The following is a 19,982-nucleotide window of genomic DNA, read 5'->3' as shown; positions in this document are numbered from 1 at the left end:
GGACCGCAAGGTCCTGGGCTCCCTCACAAGGATCACACAGACACACAAACACACGATAACACTCGTGGACTGTATCTGGCCTGCAGATGTGTTTATCTTGGCCCCACAGGGTGTTTTAAAGGTTTTAAAATTTGTAAATTTTTAACTCTCTTGCCAACATTTGAACTTTGGAGGAATTACACATTTTAAAAATCTAAATTTCTGACCTCTGTAAAATCAGATCTGGCAATGGTGGCTCCACATGCCCACTGGGCAGTGGCTGCTGTGAAGAGCAGCTCCTTTCAAAGACAGGGTGTGCATTCTCTCATTCACCACCACCCCCATTAGTCCCAACTGCATTACACCCAACCCAGTCCCCTGACTTCCATGACCTACTTGGCCCACATTAGCATGTGATTTTGCAAATTCCTGATCTGGAAAGACTATAACATGTTAATAAGTGTTTAAAATGTCTTATCCATGTGCGTTCCCTGGTATGCCAACTTGAACACGCATGCTCCTTCTGTCAGGTTTTAAAGAGCATAGCTCCTTTATGCATAACACTGAGATTGTCTGTCCCGAAACCTGGCTTGCCCCAGAGATGGGGTTCTGCCGTGCACATCTGAAGCGATGCTTAGCCAGCAGGCCCTGCTAACCCTTGGCTTTTACACAAACCAATCAATAACTTTATCTTCCATATCTCTTAATCCGTTTCTCTCCTCCATTCCCCAGTTTCTTCTGGAGGTGTTCTGCCTGTTGGCATTTCTGATCTTTTATTTTTGATGTCTTTATTTAAGAAGAGAGGAACAATGGAGAAGGTGAACGAGGGAGGAGATACTGGGAAAATGAGCTTAGATTTTTTAATTCTTTTTTGTGTCTCCAAGTGGGACTCAGTGCTGTTATCCTCCACTCAATTAATGCTCGTTAATTGGCTAATCATGGTGAGAACTGGCATTAAAGCATCCAGGCCAGGTTGGGGATGAGCAAAGTGATACTCTGATGGCACTACAGTAAGTAAGCAACTTGTTTCTAAGGCTGTCTGAAGCCAGCCACCTGGAGCTAGGAGACTTCAGCTGCACAGAGAATTCTCCCATACCCATCAGGGGAGACTTAAAAAGCTTCATTGATTCCCACAAGTGAAGAAACTGTGGGAAATGTTGTCAAATTGGATTCCTGCTATTTTACAAGTTGCTCTTTGAGTTGGGGCATCCACTGAGATGGATACAGCCACTGGGGAAGGCATACAGGACTCATCTCACTTTCTGAGAACCCAGATTTAGTGCATCCCTTGGCTGGCATCCAGGAGAACTGTATGATTGCAGGAATCAGGCCTTATCACTCACCGGTTGAGGGTGTTGTGCTGCAGGCAGAGCAGATGGCATGCGTTCGAATGCAAGAGCACAGCCTCCTCATTACAGTTCTCGTGAATAAGCCCCTGTTATGACTCCCCATCAGTCAGGGTTCTCCTGAGAAACAGAACCAGGAGGATGTGTGTGAGAGAGAGGAAGAGAGATCTACTGTAAGGAACTGGTGATTGTGGGGATTAAGTCCAAAATCTGCAGGATCGCCCAGCAGGCAGGAGACCCAGGAAGAGTTGCAGTTCCAGTTTGCTGGCAGAATTCCTTCTTGCTCAGAGAGGTCAGTCCTTGTTCTGTGAGGGCCTTCAGCCACCCAGATAAGGCCCACCCACAAGGCCGCTGACTTAAGTGTTGATCTCATTCCAATAGTCCCTTTGCAGAAACACCCAGAATAGTGTCTGACCAAATATCTGGACACCCTGGCCCAGCCAGACTGACATAAAGCTGACCATCACACCCTCTTCGAGAAAGAATAGAGAATTGAACTGCAAAACGCACCACTGGAGTTGAATTTTTATTAACCCTCAGATTTAGATTAGAAGATTCCAGACTCTCATTCCTAGAACTTTCTAGTGTTCTCCTGGACTGCTTCTCTTTAAAAAAAAAAAAAAAAGTTAATGGCCATAATAATAAGCTATCTGCAGAGTAGTGTGGACATTTGAGTTAAGTCTTTATCCATGTAAATTGGTGGTATATTTTGTGGCATGATTGAGATGTTGTGCAAGTTTCTGGGTTCACATTTTAAGTCCTTCAAGTGTTACACACAGGAACCAGAAATAAGTTACTTAGGGAGTTGTTTTTAATTTTGTTGATGAACATGCTGACCGATCTGATTTCTGTACGAGGCTCTTGGGATTCTTCAGGGACTTAAGAGCATCAGGTCGGGGATTGTGTTTTGCCTTTTTTTTTTTTTAACTGAACTCAAACATAAGCATTCTTTCCTTTTTAATAAGAGGCAAGCCTCTTCTTAAGTTTTTAAAAATTTTGAATTTTAAACCAAGTCAGTCTCTACTGTGGTGAAGAAGAAATACCTGAAAACGGCAGAGACAGTTTCCCTTTCACTTTAAGTTCAGCTGTGGTGCATATCATGGGACTATGGTGCTAAGACTAGTTCTGCCAGTTTGCTATGTGATCCTGGAAAGTTCGCTTAGCCTCTTTAGTCCACAGATTCCTCGGCTGTGAAATAGCAGTTTAAACTATACTCCAGAGAGCCACCTCTTAAGATTTCATTAATTTCCCTCCGCCTTCTTAGAAGTTTTGTTTTTGGAGCCATTTGCCATTATCGGCAACTTTTCTTACTGCCCAAATTGGTAAATTCTAGATTCGTTAGGGAATTTGTTTTCATCTTTTTGAGAGCTTCCTAGAGGAGGGGAAAAAAGAGATGGTATTATGCATCAAGGCCTACAGAGATTAAATGACTCACTCATTTAGTCATTCATTTTCAAAAAAATAAACATTTGTGGAATGGTTTATGGAAGAAGCATTTCAGCTGAGTGTTGAAGTGGGAAAAGGATTTGAACATACAGGGGTATGGAGGAAGAGCTCTCTGGGAGAGAAAGGTCAGTTTGTAGAAAGCCCTGTGAAGGAAGTGGCCAAGAGCGCTGAGGAGGACGTTGTGTCTGGAGGAAGCGGTGGAAGGAGCAGCTGAGAAGCCGGGTTCAGAGCAAATGCTGAACTTTACTTAGGAGACTCTGAGCTCTTCAAATGACATCAAGGACAATTCTTCTCTTGCTTCTGTGTTGACACATAGTGGACATTCAGCGGATACTGGTTGCTTGAATGAGAGAATTTAAAATTTTTGAGAAATGGAATGAAATGATGATCCTCTTAAGGGAATGTTACTTGTCACCCATGTAGCCACTAGAAGACATAGTCTGATTTCGTCTATGTAGGCAAGGAACAAGAGGGGCCTGAGCTTGGCTGTTGGCACCCACTGCCTTGGTTGTTTGGAAGAGGGAGGAATCGGGGTGGCTGAGGCTGATTCTGGGTAACTGTGAAGAGTGGTTGATACCAGGTTTTCAGTCCTATTTGCATCGAGAGCACCCTCTCATCTTTCTTCTTGTTACACTCGAGTTCAGGGACCCTGTCAGATTCAACTTTGTATTCAGTACCTCAGTATATATTTGCTGGAGGAGTTAGTGTGTGGTAGCAAACCTAATTTTGTCTTTACTTTGAGTATTGATAGTGATGACGATTTCCAAATTATTGAGCTACTTTACCTCCAGGCAGAAATTCAAGTACTTTTATGCCCATTCAGAACAGTCATTGTTTTCATCTGAGTATTATTCCCTTGAGCTCTGATAGGAAACTTAAGTTAATGTTGACTTAGTCATCTCAGTTATTAGATTTAATCATCAATAATAACAGTAATGGATATGAATAATTATAACAAATACTAATAATTGTATTCAGGGTAAATATAAAAGCACAAAATTTCCGAATATCTATGTATGTATCACTTTCAACTCAACGTTCAAGGCAGTTAAATGTGCGTGACATTGTGCTAGACACTGTGGCAGACAAAGATGAACAGAACAGTTGGTACCTTTTAGGAGCTTGTGGGACATATGCAGAGTAAGCTAAACAGACTGTGCCAAGTGTCATGAGAAAGCTGGACTCTTTTAGGAGAAAAAGTGATTTTAAACAGAGGTCTCTGAGCACTCAGGCTTGATACAAAAGTGGTAGTTGAGGCCTTGAAGAGTGGAGCTCCTTCAGGCAGATCTAGGGGAAGGATGCTTCAGACCAGAAGACAGCAAGCATCATAGCGCATTGAGGGTGGTGAAGAGGAGGACGCAGCTAGATTGGCAGATAAGAGATGCATGGTAGTGGCTCAAAGTCCTTGGTTGACTGGACACATTTCCCTCCATAAGCAATAGATTTTAAAGCAAAGGAAGGCTGTAGTCAGATCTGAAATTAGGGCAAATTAATTAGTTGGCAAGTGAAGGATAAATTGTGGTGGAGAGGCAAGTTGCTTGTCAAGTTGGACCGTCCTAATAATCCAGGAGGAAAGTAATGACACCTTAAGGAAGGATTGTAGGAAAACAAAAAGGTGTCCTGGGCGGTGGTGGGTTCCATGGAATATTATCCATAGACAGGGAGTATAGAATAATATGGATTCTGCCAACTAGACTTTACCGAAGATTTGAGTTAGGGGGAAGATTTGAAAAAATGGTTCTAAATTTTAAATTGAATATCTCAGAGGAGAGGCATCTATTAACTAGCACAGGAAAATAAGAACAAAAGATATTTAAGAGGAAGATCAATTCAGTATGAACCACTGATTTTGATTTTGAGTCACACGTGGATCATTCTTAGGAGGTGTTTGGCAAGCATTTGAGGTTAGCCTGTAGCATCATTTTATTTTCATCCCATGAATATTTTCACCCCCACAGCTATGTTCTGTACATGGCAGTTCAGGAGAGAGGGCAAAGTGAAACTGTAGTTTCACTGTTGAGCTAACGCACAGTTAAGTTTTGTATAAAATGATGTTTCTAGATGTAACAGCTGACCCACATGTGGGCAAATCCAATTTTTTTTAACCCTATTTTAAGGTGGTGCACATGAAAAAACGATAGATGTTTAACCCAGGGGTGAGGGTATAGCTCAAGTGGTAGAGCACATGCTTAGCATAGACAGGGTCCTGGGTTCAATCCTCAGTGCCTTCTCTAAAAATAAATAAGTAAACCTAATTACCTCCCCCCACCAAAAAATTTTTAAAAAATTAAAAATTTAGGGGAAAGGGTATAGCTCAAGTGATAGAGCACATGCCTAGCATGCACAAGATCCTGGGTTCAATCCCCAGTACCACCTCTAAAAATAAATAAACCTAATTACCTCCCATCCCTCCCCAAAACAACAACAAACAAATGTTTAACCCTGTATATGTTTTATTTCTTACTGTTACTGTTCTTATGAAAAACAAAGCACTGTGACTTAGCCAGGTGCTTTTGCACTAAAGGCTTTTGTTCTTTTGATGTCACAAAGTCAAATAATGTGACAAGCGTGGTTCTTGACCACTGAGTTTAATTTTATCACAGTTCCTATTTCCCCAGGAAGATGTGTTTTGTGTTTTTGCCCCCAAAGTACTGAATGGCGAGTCTCAGTCTTTCAAGTCATTCTTCCTGCCTTGTTGGTTAAAGATTATTATTACCTGCAGGCAGGCAAAATGTTACAGATACAGTCTTTATGGATATCGGTACCAGAAGGACTTGAGCTGAGCTCAAAATTGAACAAAGATTTTGCACAACGCTTTGCATTTCAGAAGGCCTGCTCAGTTACAGTATTTAAATTATGTAAAGGAGTTACGTATGTTTATACCGCAGTAACGTACTTTCCTCTGTATACGTTATTTTACTTACATGACTTTCTTCCTATGATCTCAACAGCTCAGCAGGGTACAATCCACCAGCTCCCCCATCTTGCAGGTGAGGAAGTGGGCACAGAGAGGTTGTGTCTGGACTCAGGGAGCTGGGTTTTGAATCTAGGGTTCCTGATTCCACATCATTTTGCTCTTAGTGACAAAATGTTTTGGCCAGTGGTAAAATTGGAGTGGTGTATTAGAATTTCACTTGAGGCTGTTGTATGACCCTCAGTAGGCTGACGATAAAGCTCCCATTGTCTGTTTAGTCTGTTTTTCAGTCTTAAAAGTGTGTGCTGCAGTAGTTTATGTCATTTCCCTGTGTGTGCGTGCGTACGTGCGCTCAGATAAACATCTTCAGGACTGTTGATGTGCACTCTCATAGCAGAAAGCACCAGCGTTTAGGTCTGCTGACAGTCCTGCTTTCTGGATTTTCCTTGAATGACCTTCACTGAAGGAGGGACAGGAGACCCGCCACACTGCCTAGAATACTGATTTCATCAGTGGCCTTTTATGGATTTTAGAGAGTCTTGGTTTTGTGGTTTTCCTGCTTGCTTCCTTCCTTCCTAGCTGTCTGTCTGTCTGTCTAGTCTTTAAAAGAAAATACCTGCTAGACTATGCTAGCTGTAAGAAATAGACCCCGTTGTAGCAGAGGACTTCCCTTGAGATTTTCATACATTTTTGTGCAAAAATATCTGTTTTCAGAGAAGGTCATGTTTTTAAAGTCGCTGTGTCCATAATCTCTCTGGGAGACTCGACTGGTCTGGTCTGATGATGGACCCAGTATCTTCACACTCGTAGCTTTATTAACTTTTCAATATTGGGTCAGTAATTTCTTTTGAGGACACATTAGCTGTAAGTATTTCACATCTTATGTTTCGTGTTTCTTTTATGAAACGGGGATTTGGACAGACCTTGTCTGTCTCCGGTGCGAACGTGCCTGAGAGATTGAGCCAGTTCATCTCCAAGGTCGTCCGCCAACTCTGAGGTTCTTAGTGCCTCTCTTTGATGTCTGTATCGCACCGCTCCTGGTTGTCTGCTATTTCCTAAGTACGCAGCGTATGTGCAGGAAGAAAACCCACGAATTTACAAGCTCTGGGCTCTAAGGCTCTAATCCCGGCAAGTCTCAGCCTCTTCAGTTTTTTGCATTTTTTTCATTCAGCATTTACTAAAATTTTACTCTTCACAGGCAGACTCTCTAGGCTCTAGGGATAAACATGGGAAAGGATCTCTCTTATATCTTCCTGCCAAGGGATAAAGTATGTAAATAAGTAACTGTGAAGTAAGTTAAGTCCTTGTTAGAGGTCAAGTGGGAGGATGGACAAGGCAGAGGCTACGGAACAGCACAAAGGGAGCCTATGGGTCCCACCGGGCCTCTGTCCACCTGCCTGTTTGCTCTTTTATTTTCCCAGATACCCTTCTTTCTTCTTCACGTGCCCCTGCCCCAACCTGGTGACGAGGCAGTGAAAGGATATATGTTTCATGTGGTGCTGGGGCCAGTTCCCCCAGATGTCACTTGTGTGATTTTCCAGGCTTATGTGAGAAGGCAGATTACATGGGATCTAGGAGCCAAACACAGGTCACAGCAGGGCCACCTCCCAGGGATCTGCTGCAGTGGGGAAAAGAAATGTGGCTGATTTGTATGATATTTAGATTTTAATAGTGAGGGAGACACTTTATTGCTCAAAAAGCCTTACCTTCCAAGGGCATACGAACCCAGCCTGGTTTCCAGTCTGGCTGAGTTGCTGAACCCTGCAGGTTTAATCCTTATTACTGATACGAATGGAAAGAATGTGACTTATCTCTCCAATCTCCACGGAGATGGAAGGAAAAACCATTTCTCGGAACATGATTACACATTATTTGACAGCTTTTCAGTTTGCCCATTAATTTAGGTGTTTGAATAAGTAAACTCAGTTGGGGGGGAGTCGAGGATCATTTACTTTATAAATGTGATAGTTCCTTTTTGAAGTGATTCCACTCTTACCCCGTCCTCCACCATTCAAACAGAGTTTAAATATTTGCCAGTGCAGATGTTTGATTTTTATCTTAGCTCTTTCTTTGTTTAACTTTATTCTCATGGGTGGTTAAGTGGAAGATAAGGGGGTTCTTGTTTAATTCTTTTCAACTGGTGTTGCTCAAATATTTGGAAAGCAGACACTTCCCAGAAAGAATGAGCGGGAACCTGGCAGAGTGGAGGTGAAGTGAAATGTCTTCTTGTCATATCTTAGCGAACCAGACACTGTTGGGCCGTGACTAGGACATTTTTTGGTGTCCAGACCTTCTTTTTAAGGCTCCTGTAGCTACTGGTCAAGGGGTTTGCCTTCTTTGCGTCCCAGAAAAATGTGTGCTGCTCTTAAAGTGGAACGTGGCAGTTGGGTGGCAGTAGCAGCAAGGGTCTGCCTTGTGCTGGGAGCTCCATCAGAAGCCTCACAGCATTTGTTCCACACCAGCTTCTGATATGGCACCAGATTTTGCTTCTGTAAGAAATGGTGGGGTATTTTTTTTTAACCTTTTGTACCTGTCTGTAGCAGTGATGAAAAACAAGCCAACAGGGAAAAAATATCCCCTACTCTACTAGCTGTCATCGTATAGGCTTTATTTATGGACTCAACTGTCAGTGTAAGCCTTTCTTTTCTGAGATAGACACAAGGATTTGCTTTTTAAATTATTACCTGGAAAATGTGCCCATGAACGATATACTGCATTTCACCGGCACCCTTGGAACCCACATCGTTGGTGTGGGTTTTGCGTGCTGTGTGACAGATTGGCCAGACTTCGGTGGAAATGTTGGGGAAAACCCAGGTTTTGAGTGATTTTCCCTGGCAAATCACCATCCATAGGAAATTTACACAAAGACCAAGAAAGTGATTCAGGAAGTAAACCCCAACTGGGGAATGTGTCTCTCTCCTTTATATCTTTTTCTTTCAAAACTGGGACTCCACTGAAAAGTTGATTTACACTGTGAATTGAGGCTGAATGAAATCCAATTGGAACTCACTTGAACACTGTTTTGATGTAAGATTCAAAGCTTCTGCAAATTTATTTTATCTTCTACATTTGCTGATCTCCTGCTTGTAAATCCTGTTGAAGGAGAATAAAAATGACTGCAGCCTGATGGGAATTAAATGTCTGAAGTTCAAAGCAGTTTGCACATCAGAGCAAACGTCAATCAAATGAACATCTTGCAAGCCAGGCAGGGAGTGAATTTCTCCATGGGGAAGAGATCAAAGTGGGAGTCACAGTTCTGTTTTCTCCCTCGGGATGCAGTTTCGATCAGTTGTTCATGAAAGTAAATCTAGAAGGAAGGTTTTTTTTTTTTCTTTTTTTAACTTAAGGGGTTATAGGAAAGATGGAGTTATTGCTCTTGAAACTAAATTTCAGGCACTGGTTTTATCTTATGAAAATAAATATAGAAAGCAGTCATAATCCAATATCTCCCTTTTTTAGAATGAGAGTCTACAGAAGATTTATATAGGATTGTTCTCTTACTGTTATTTCTTATTTTAAAAGACAGATATAAAGATATGTTGAATCACCTACTTATTTTATATAAAAATCTATAATCTGACCAGTTCTTAACCTTTCCATAAACCTGAAATTTGATAAATGTGACTAGTGGCTAATATACTTCTCAATGAAAAATCTTTGAGGTAACCCTTAAGAGTAATTGACATATTTTATGAAGTATTGTAAGCAGCAACTTTACAGTCCTCACAGTCTCCAAATCGGGGTAAGTAGCACGTTTCTTTACCTAAATCGTTTTCTCAAAGACACGTGTGCGTAAAACGGGTTCCTGTCTTAGGCAGGGCAGCTGTTCCTCTGGGGCCCGGAGGTAACTAGTGTAGCAAGGATAGCTGAGCAAGTTTTACTGCTGTGTTTGGAGCCCAGAAGAGAAGCAAGCATTAGTGAGTGCAGGGGAGTGGAAGGTGGAGAGAGAATCAAGGACTTTTGCTCACGTAATCACTTCTAGCTGATTCACCAACTTGGGACACACCCGCCTCCTGTATCTCTTAAGCCCTCTGTCAACACCTGCTTCCATAACCCAACTTGCACATCAGCAGGGCCGGCAGCCGTCAGAGCAGAGCAAGGTTTATTTCTGGGCGTTTCATATTAACTCCACTGGGGAGTGCATGCTCCAGAGCTGACTTCAGCACGTGTGCAGGAACTCATCTTTACATTGCCATGTAAAGATTCCATGCAGCAAGAAGCAGGGGGAAGCAGAGTGGTTAACCTGTCTCTGAATCCTTTAAATATCAGATGTAGGCTTGATAGGAATAAATTAACTTGGAACCACCAGCATTCACTGTGTGCACATTACCCAGGGAGCAAGAATTAAATCACGTTCTGAAATGAGGTAACAATCTGGTTTCATCCTTTACTAGTAAACTTTCAGAATCCAGATGTCCATCAGCTAACCAGGCACTAGATCAAATTGCCCTCTGGCTGAGGTTCTCCTGCAAAGTGGTTATTTAATTCTCAAGCATCAGGATTGTTCTATGGATTCTTTCAGAAAAAGAGCTTCTTCGGGTATTTTACATTTTATTTCTAGGTCAAGTTAATTTCTGAAAGGCTGTGTGTTTGCACCACATCAGCTAGGGCTTCCCTGAGCTGTTGCAGTATTACATCTTACCCACATTTACTATAAAACTTCAATTGTGGCCGTTGTCCATTATGTTATCCAGCATCCTGAATTCATTGTCCTGTGTGAGAACTTTTCAGAAATTTGGTGAAATTTCTTCTTTCTTGGCCATTTCTTATTTCTATTTTATCTTTTTTGTACATAAGTTATTTGTTTAAGGTCATCAGATCACCAGAATGCGCAGGTCTTTCTCTTGGAGGAGGAAGTTGGTACCAGGAAAAAGAGACATTGGTGCAAGCTGGCACCAGATCTGCTGTTGTCTCTTCTCCATGCAGAAGATGTACACGCTCTTCTGTCCATCTGGAACTTCTAGCTGCCACCCGTTCCCTGACACCTCTCAGAGTTCAGTGGTGGATGGGAAGGGAGCTTGAGGTTTTTCTGGAATGAAATAATAAAAGATAAACCCACAAATGGCCAATTCCATAGGAATGCCAGTGGTAGACATTTTGAAAATCTCAGTTATCTGCAGTTGATAGAGAACACCTGCCTTTAATAGCATCTTCCTCTTCCTCTGCATCCTCGTCTTTGTCCATAGAGTTCTTTCTCTGTAGCTGTCCATTGTGAAGCTTTATATTTAGCTACTGTCATTTCCTATTAAGTAAAAAGCAAAGGTTTCCTCTAAGCCCCAACAAGCTTTGAGAGTAATCTTTTCCTTTGAGAGAACTGAATTCTACTTCAGCTGTTTTAGCTAGAGTTGATGATGATTGATTGATTGAGATATAGTATAATATATTCATTATGATGAGAAATTTATGTTCAAATCTTGGTTCTGTTACTTCCCATCTGTGAACCTTGGGCTTCTTAATTTAACATTTCTGTGCCTCAGTTTCTTGGTCTTCGGATGATAATAGTAGTATTTCCCTCAGGTTTGTGAAGATTAGATGAGTTAATCCACATAAAACACTTGGAATAGTCTTGTAATAGTATAATGTAACACAGTAGCTGTTAACTGTTACCATTACTAATACATCCAATAGTAGTTCTCATTATTTATTTAATGTTTAGTGTGTACCAGGCTCGTTAAGAGCTGTTTTCTGATTATGAAATAGGTACTATTCTTATCACCATCTTATAAATGAGAAAAATGGGTGTTTAGAAAACGTGGGTTCTATGCAAGAGTTCGACAGCAATAAGCAATTTAACCCCAAACTCCAGTCCAGGTCTTTGTACCTCTGAAGCCATGCCCCTGACCAGGACATACCATGCTTTGGCAGTTCCTTGCTTATCATAGATGTTCATGAATATGACTGAATAAAATATACAAACTTTCCAGTGACTTAACCCTCTTCCACATTAGTCAGCCACCAATAAGAAAATGTGAGGAGAACTATACTTTCCCAGCAATGTACTAGACCCAAGAAAGAAGTGCAAATCCTCAAGTAACTAACAATCCCATTGGTAGAACTCAGACTTCTCAAATAGGTGAAAGGTTTTAGAGAGAATTGGGAATTGAAGTGCTGTGGGGTAGGGTTTAGACAGTAAGTTTTCCATAACAAAATATCTTGACATTTCCCCTCACTACACCCTTGTTAGTACATGGGGAAGGCAAAATAAAAGTAAGATAACTTGCTCATTATTTATAATCAATCTTATTTTAGAATTTTTATCTGTTAGTCTTTTGTTGATTTAAGCAGAATCTAAAACTAACCAATCTGTTTCTCTCAGACATCAACTATGTTGGCACTATGTTAAGCCTGATTACAAAACAAAACTTAAAAACTAGGGGAAGAGACACAAGCATGAATTCAGATGCAGAGTGACACCAATCATTTAGAGGAGAAAGGGCTCAGATAGGCTGGGACTGACGAGGAGTTCCTGGGAGGAGAATGGGAAGGGCTGGGCTTTGTACAATGGGCGCAGTGGACCCTGCAGAGCATCACAGTTGGGACCCAAGAGGGAAACATGTGTTGAGGGACTGGTCTAGTTACAACTGGAGGTTGGGAGACGGTGGGAAGAGAAGGTTGGGTAGATTATTGGTGACAAGCACAACATTGTGAAACCGTTTTATGACTGACAAATGTTTACTGAGCACCTACTTTCGTTAATGTGTCACTTCCATTTTTATTGTTATAAAAAATGTTTTCTTGAATGCTCTTAGAGGTGATCTTTTCAGTACAAAAAGGAAAACAGCCTGTAAAAATAGTTCTGTGGTCTCCCTGGTCCCAGGAGCAGACATTTCACAAAGGCCCAGGGAATCTGTATGTTCTCAGCACTGGTCCTCAGCCTTCTCCAGGGGTGGGGCTGATGGCACGGGTCCTGGCGGTGGAGACTCCATCCAGGGGGGACAGGGGCTCTCTGCAGGCTTACGCTTCTCCTGGCAGAAATTATCAGTAACTCTCTTGAGTTGCCTGCTCCCTTTAGCGAGTTCTTTCTTCTGTGTCACTGACATGAAGCAGTGTGGTGTGTGGCTCATCCTTGAACAGGAAGTTAGGTGACACAATCAAGTCTCTCTTAGGTCCCTGATGTGCTGCGCGTTCCTTGGTGTCACCTTCCTCAACTGTGAGAAGGGCAGGTTTAAAAGGGGTTTGTAATTTGTCCAGCAAAGCCCAGCTGTGAGTCTCAGGCATCCCTGAGAACGACTCTGTTCTCTTGATTCAAATTGGAAGACCCTCTGTCCCTGGTCTTTCTGAGGTGTACAGGGAAGAACCCGTGCTCACACGGAAAGCCATTTTACTGCTTTATTTCTGAAGGAATCTGCATGACAGGGTTGCAGGACTTCTCATTCCTGGAGAGCCTGTCAATCAGATTCCAGGGCCTCACCCCAGCCTCACTAAATCAGACTCTTCCAGGGTAGCTCCCAGGAATCTGCATTCTAGCATGACTCCAGGTGCTTCTGATACGGCCAGACTTTCAGTAATTAGGAGCCATTTATCTGAGTCGTGGTCCTCAGTTATTGGACTTCTGGAGCCTTCTGGGGGAACCCAGAATAGAGCTGATGGATGTTCACAGAAGATCAGTTAATATGAGTGCTTGCTTTTGGCAAGAACAATACTGTTACATCTACACAGTGGAGAATAAAACCAACAAGACGTGGTGTCTGCTCTCAAGGGGCTCTTGTCTATTCATGTAGCCTGACCCATAAAAATCCACCCACTAAAGAAATACACAAATGGAGCCATAAATTAAACATTATGCATGTGCTTTGAGAGAAGTCGGGGACACTTCTAGTCTAGACAGATTGGAGGAGGTCCAAAGGAGTGTGACCACATTGGTGACGTAGACTAGGAAGTCCCCCACAGTCAGAGTCGGCCTTTCTCGGGAAGTGGTAAGTGAACATCCTGTGGGATGATGAAGCAGATAATCAGGAGAACCTTCTAGACTTGCATCATCCAGTGTGGCAGCCACTCTTCGGTGACGATTTATATTTAAATCAAAACTAAGCAAAGTAGAAATTTTAGTATCTCAGTTACATTAGTCACATTTCAAATGCTCGGTAGCCACCTGTGGCTGCCATATTGCCCAGTATGGAAATAATACATTTCATCGTCTCAGAGAATTCTCTTGGACTGTCCTGGTGCAGACCATGGGTAGTGAAACAAGTCTGGCACACCACCCACCTATCTTTGAAAAGTAAGTTTTATTGGAACACAGACACACTTACTCTTTTCTAAATTCTCTTTGGTTGCTTTCACACCACAGTGGCAGAGTTGAGTAGTGGTGACAGAGACCATGTAGCCCTCAGAGCCTAAATATGAAATGTCTTTTATTTTAAAAGTGTGTGAGGGAACAGGTCTAATGGGGCTATCTAGCGCATGGAGATCAAGTGAGTTCCTTGTAGAATGCTGCTCTTGCTTCACAGATGTTAAGTGCTAAAACGAGAGAGGGACGGTGGAATTATGCTGCTTTGCCAGCGTGTGCACAGGCAGCTGCCGGTGTATTAATCTCCTCTTCTCTCTCCATCTGTGGCTTTTGAGGCAGCAGTCTTCTAGTCTAGACAGGTTGGAGCAGGTCCAAGGGAGCATGACCACATTGGTGAAGCAACTGTGTCCTTAGAGGCACAGTTGACAATGTTGATGCAATTCTGTACTGGGTGAGAGGCTGGATGAAAGGTCTCTTAAAATCTCTTAAAAGGTCTCCTTCTTTGAGTTGATATGTATCAAAACAAAACTGTTGAACTTTTGTTTTGGATCTCAACACACTTCTTGAAAACCTGCCCCTTTGCTCATATAATCAGTTCAACTGAGTAGTTCTTACATATTGTAAGATCCAGAAAATCAAAGTTCATGTGAATAGTCAAGCAGATCTTGATTTTTAGCATGATATTGCCAGGGTTACATAGCTTTTCTACCTGTGTTCATGGAATTTCATTAATGACATTTATCATCTGAGATACACATTTTAAAACAAATTAGGTTTTAGAAACCTAATTTCATGAGTTTATTTGTGGGTAACTCTTAGAAACCTCATGAGTCTTCTCAGTATCTGAAGTCGTAAATATGTTATTTAGAAGTTTAAGATTTTTCTCTTTTGCTAATTCCGGATTTAATTCACTTAAAAATACCCCTAGTGATTGTACATAAGTGAGTCGGTACGTTTTCCTATTATTTTCTTGTGGATTGTTGTTTGCTCTGGCACGAGAGTCACTGATTACACTAGTATTTATTGAGCAGCTGCTAGCCAGAGGAATGGCGTTGCTCCAACTCTGGTGCTAGCCTTGCGCGGGAGATCAGGAGAGACCTTGGCCGCATCTGCGTTACCACCTGGAAGGTGCAACTGTGTGTCGTGTATCATGAGAAGAACTTTGGTACGTTACTGACAATCTTTTTAACAGCTTTAGAAAATAAGTTTTATTATTTTTTTCCCCTCATATAAGAAAACCGGGTCTCAGACAAACTGAGGAACTTGTGCAGTCACACATTTAACGGTGACAGAGCAAGGTCTGAAGTCTAGACCTTTCTCCTTCACTATGCCTGTTGCTGTTCCTGGGCTTTGGTTTCCAGACAGGAAAATGTAAAGAATTGCTTCACGTACCACATCCGAGCTCATCTGACTTCCGTCAAATCTGTTTTCCGTATGGTTTTATTCATGGTACCTGACTCAGATTCATTGGTGGAAGAGTTGGCTTGGAGGAGGGTTTTTTTTTTTTAATCTCCTTAGAGTTGAACTTGATTTCTAAAACCTTCTAGATGCAGATGTTATTTTTTTCTCCACTATTCTGAAGTGATTTTCTTTTAATATTTAAAATTTAATGGCAATTTTACTGTTCATCGGCTGGCCTATTTTGTACACAGTACATATGGACTATTACTTTTGCTGGTTAGTTTTCTGGATTGAATAAATACCGAATACTGCTAATTTTCTTGTTTCAGATTTGATGGGAACTTTAATACCAATGTATCTAGAACAATTAGTTGTGATCGACTGTCTACTACTGTTAATAGCCGGGCCTTCAATCCAGGACGAGACTTAAATTCAGGTCAGTAATCTCTTGGTTTTTATAAAGGTGAACTATATTACACCACATTCAGGTTGAATAAATGTATTACTTTAGATATTTCCTTTTAGTTTTGAAGAAAAAATATATATATTTAAAATTGGGTATTTCTTTCTGGAAAGTTGACACTTAAGGGAAAAAGAAAATCCAGCAGACATATGTGGGGCATTTATTTTACTATGTGCATCTGTATATATGGAATATATATGCCATGTACCTTGTTAGATTCTTCAATCCATTATCTTCTTTGTTAGCAGTTTCACATCTGTTACTTTAAAAGTTAAGAGACCCAGTTATCTTTGCATTAGGAAATATTGAATTTTATTTGTATTCCCTATTTAGAATTTTAAATTTATTTGATTTTTGATGAGGGAGCTTTTCTACTAATGAACGGTACCATGGTGCTATACAGTCATCTCTTAGTATCCGCAGGCAGTTGGTTCCGAGGACCCCCACGGATACCAAAATCTGCAGATGCTCAGTCCCTCATATAAAATGACATAGTGTAATGAATACACTTGGCCCTTTGTATCTGCAAGTTTTGAATCTGTGGATACAGATGACTGACCATATGTCGAGGTTGAACTTCCCTCCTGGTCTTGTTGAAACGCAGTCACGTGCAGTAGTAATAACTACCAGGGTGCTTGTAAGCATAGTTATGTAGAGCTTCAAAGCAGTGCAGTGTCTCTGCTCTCTTGCTCTGGAGTTCCAGTCTATATTTCTCCTGTTATTTGTCTTGTTACGTACACTTGCTGACTGATGAACCTCAGAACCTGAAGGTTTCACTTTTTGAGAGCTGGAGGTACCTTTAGAAATCACCTGCCAGCCTCAGTCCTAGGATTTTACCAACGAATTATCTGAGATTCAGAAGGGTCCTGAGATTTCCATCATTACTGGAGAGATGAGGGAACTAATCCTTAGACATGAAGAGCTATATTTCCAAAATTCCAGGTCTGTTGGAGACATGTAAAACCCGAGAGGAGCCAGAGGACCAGAATATTTACTTTTAGAACCCCTTCCAGTATTGGTCCAGGGAAAGAATTCTAGGTATAGTCTTTGGGCATCGTGCGTACAAACCAGCTAATCTCTTAGATCTGGAAAGAAAGAACGGCAAGCTTTCGATCACTTAAGGACAGTAAAACTGTAGCTGCTAGCTAATGTGACCCAACCCACCCGCATACTGCCTGGACCAACATTTAAAGAATTCAGACATTTAAAAACAAAAAAGTTGGAGAATCTGGAGGCCTTCGGGAGCAGGTGGGGTTTACTCCTGGAAAGGAAGCTCAGTTGAAATATTTTTCATAAAAAAATAACTGAAGACAGTAGATAAGGGCTTGGAATGGGCAGAGAAAATGAATGATGAAAGATTGCAAAGGTGGCACAGGGCAGAACTGGAACTTGAGTCTTCGATGCCCAGATTCAGTACTTGCCCCCTTTCCCTCGGGTGTGCTCAGGAACACAAGGCATGTTGCTGGGCCTGAAGCCTGGAGGCTGAAATAGCAATCTTTGAATAGGATCAGTTTAAATGTGTCCCAGAAATACCCATGCATCCAACATTTTATGTAGTTAAACTTCTTACAGTACATGTTAATTTGTGGGCTTTTGAATTAATGAGAAAAATATAGTGCGTTACTCTTTTATTTATTTAAGATTTAGAAGGGCTCACACAAATGTTGATACGTCTCTTTAGTGAGGAAACAGTAGGGTATTTTTACTTATTAATTTCCTGAACTTTGACCTAAGCATGAGTTGTGCTTATAATCAGGAAAAATAAAGCAAGAAGGAATTGCAGACTCATTTCTAGTGTATTTCCACTTGTTCCTGGTAGACAGTACCTTTCTTAACACATCTCTTATGGTAGGTCCTCAGCCTGGGGCTGAGGTTCTGCGTGAAGCTCGTTACCCTCCTGGCCGTGTGACTGGGACTGTGAGAAGGCGTAGGCTGGGGTGGACTGAGGGTGGTGGGTGCTCAGCTGGGAGCCAGGATCACGCACCTCAGTGGGCCTGACCTTGAAGGATCTGGAAGCTGCTGCCGCCTCCTCATTGCCTTGTGTTGTGTCTGTTCATTGTTTCTAATAATGAGCATATGGTTGAGTTCTCACTCCATCATTAATAGTCGTACTGTTGTGCACTTTTCTTAGTGAACACAGAAGCCATTTTGCCAAGTAATGGCTTCCTGCCTGCTAACTAGAATGAATCAGTACAATAAGAATTCATTCAACAAATTATCTATTAAGCACTTTCGATGTGGTAAACACTCTCCTTTGCAGAAGATTGGCTGAAAACAAAATGCTTATATTCTGGGAGCCAGGGGACATAGATCTTAAACAAATGGACAGATAAATATACATGTCAGATGATGGTGAGTGTTACGGCGGGGGGGAAATAACACGGGGATGAGACATAGGGGACACTGTTGGCGGAGAGGGGGACGGAGTGGGAGGGAGGAGGAACCTTACTATTCTAAATGGGGGCTCACCAGCGAGATCTAAGTGAGTGGGGCTGTAAACTACAAGGAAAACTGGAGAAAGTGTATCCCAGGAAAAGGCTTTGAGTTGGGAAAATGGTGTCCACAGAAACAGCAAGAAATTCACAACAATTGTGGTTCAGTGAAGAAGATGAATGTAAGAAAATGAGGCCAGGGAGCAAGATGGGGGCCAGATTACCAAGAGCCTTACTTTACTGGCAATTATCAGGAACTATTGCTTTTGCTCTGAATGGAATAGAAGTTCTAAGGGGCAGTGGCGTGGGGTGGGGAGGAAAAGGATTAGCAGAGAAATGACATGATTCAGCTTAGGTTAAAAGGTTTACAAGCTGTTGTGGCAAGAATAGGCTATATATAGCAAGGCAGGGAGACCATTTAGGAGGTTAGTCCAAAATCCAGGTGGCAGATAATGATGGCATCAATAGTGCGGTAACAGTGAGTGTGGTGAGAGGTTGTTGGATTCTGAGTATGTTTTAAAGGTAGAACCAATGGGATTTGCTGATTATTGGAGTCGGTGGGGGCTAGGGTGTGTGAGAATAAGAGTCGGGAAGGATGTCCAAGGTACCAGTGAGTAAGACACAGTTGCCATTTACTGTGATGGGGACCTGGGGGAAGAGCAGGTTTGTGCGGGAGGCAAGGAATCAGCATTTCAGCTTTAGGGAAGTTAAGTTTGAGATGGGTATTAGTTATCCAAGTGAAAATGTCTCAGAGACAGTGGTATATACAAGTCTGGAGTCCTAGGAATGAGCCAGACTGGAAGTTTATCATTGAGATTCATTGTGTATAGGCAGTATTTAAATCATGAGCCTAAGTAAGATCACGTAGCAAGTGGCTGTGGATAAAAAAAGAGAAATGGTCCAGGGACTGAGTCTTGGGACACTTTACCACATAGAGGTCACCGAAATGAAGAGAAAGCAGTAAAGGAATCTGAGATGGAAGTCAGTCTGGTAGGAGAACCAAGAGAGCCATCTCCCTGAAGCCGAATGATGGAAGTGTTTCCAGAAGGAGGGGGAGAGACCAACTTTCTTACGTAGGCCCAGTAATACAGACATGGAAAACTTATGGTTACTGGTTGGGGGGAAGTGGGGAGGGAGAGATAAACTGGGAGTTTGTGATTGGCACATACAAGCCACTATGTACAGAATAGACAAACAACGATGTCCTACTGTATACACAAGGAGCTATATTCAATGGCTTATAGTAGCCTTTAACGAAAAAGAATCTATGTTGTGTATATATGTGACTGAATCACTGTGCTATACACCAGAAACTAATACCACATTGTAAATCAACTATACTTCATTTTTTTTTAATGGGGAAAATAAATAAAACACACCATATAATATAGGGGGGGAAAGATGAAGGCTAAGAAAACTGACCATTGAATTTAGCAATAAGAGGTTATTGGTGAACTTGTCAAAGGTTGTGGTGGAGCAATAGAATAGAATGATAGGCTGATTCTCATTGGTTCAAGCTCTTAAGAATGGAGGGAAGGAGGTGGAGATAAGAAGTACATGAACTCCACTTATGTGTGGAATCTACAGAAAGATACAAATTTTATTTACAAATCGGATATAGACTCACTCAATAGAAGGCAAACTGGTTACTGGTCGGGGAGGAAGTAGGAGGGATAGATTAGGAGTTTGGGATTAACAGGTACACATTACCATATATAGAATAGATAAATAACAAGGATCTACTATATAGCACAGGGAACTATATTCAATT

General features: G+C 41.7%; 1 protein-coding gene across 2 annotated transcripts in view; it reads left to right on the top strand.

The window, feature by feature from the left end:
- CACHD1 (cache domain containing 1) overlaps positions 1 to 19,982 on the top strand; it is a 197,533-nt gene that overhangs the window by 109,926 nt on the left and 67,625 nt on the right. For both annotated transcript variants that reach the window (XM_072974300.1, XM_031684370.2), the window contains exon 4: positions 15,646 to 15,752. In XM_072974300.1, coding sequence (XP_072830401.1) covers positions 15,646 to 15,752 — 107 coding nt within the window. The remainder of the gene's footprint in view (positions 1 to 15,645; positions 15,753 to 19,982) is intronic.

The sequence above is a fragment of the Vicugna pacos genome, chromosome 13 (assembly GCF_048564905.1).
Source record: "Vicugna pacos chromosome 13, VicPac4, whole genome shotgun sequence".
NCBI classification, from domain to species: domain Eukaryota; kingdom Metazoa; phylum Chordata; class Mammalia; order Artiodactyla; family Camelidae; genus Vicugna; species Vicugna pacos.
This window is presented reverse-complemented; position numbering and strand designations above follow the sequence as displayed.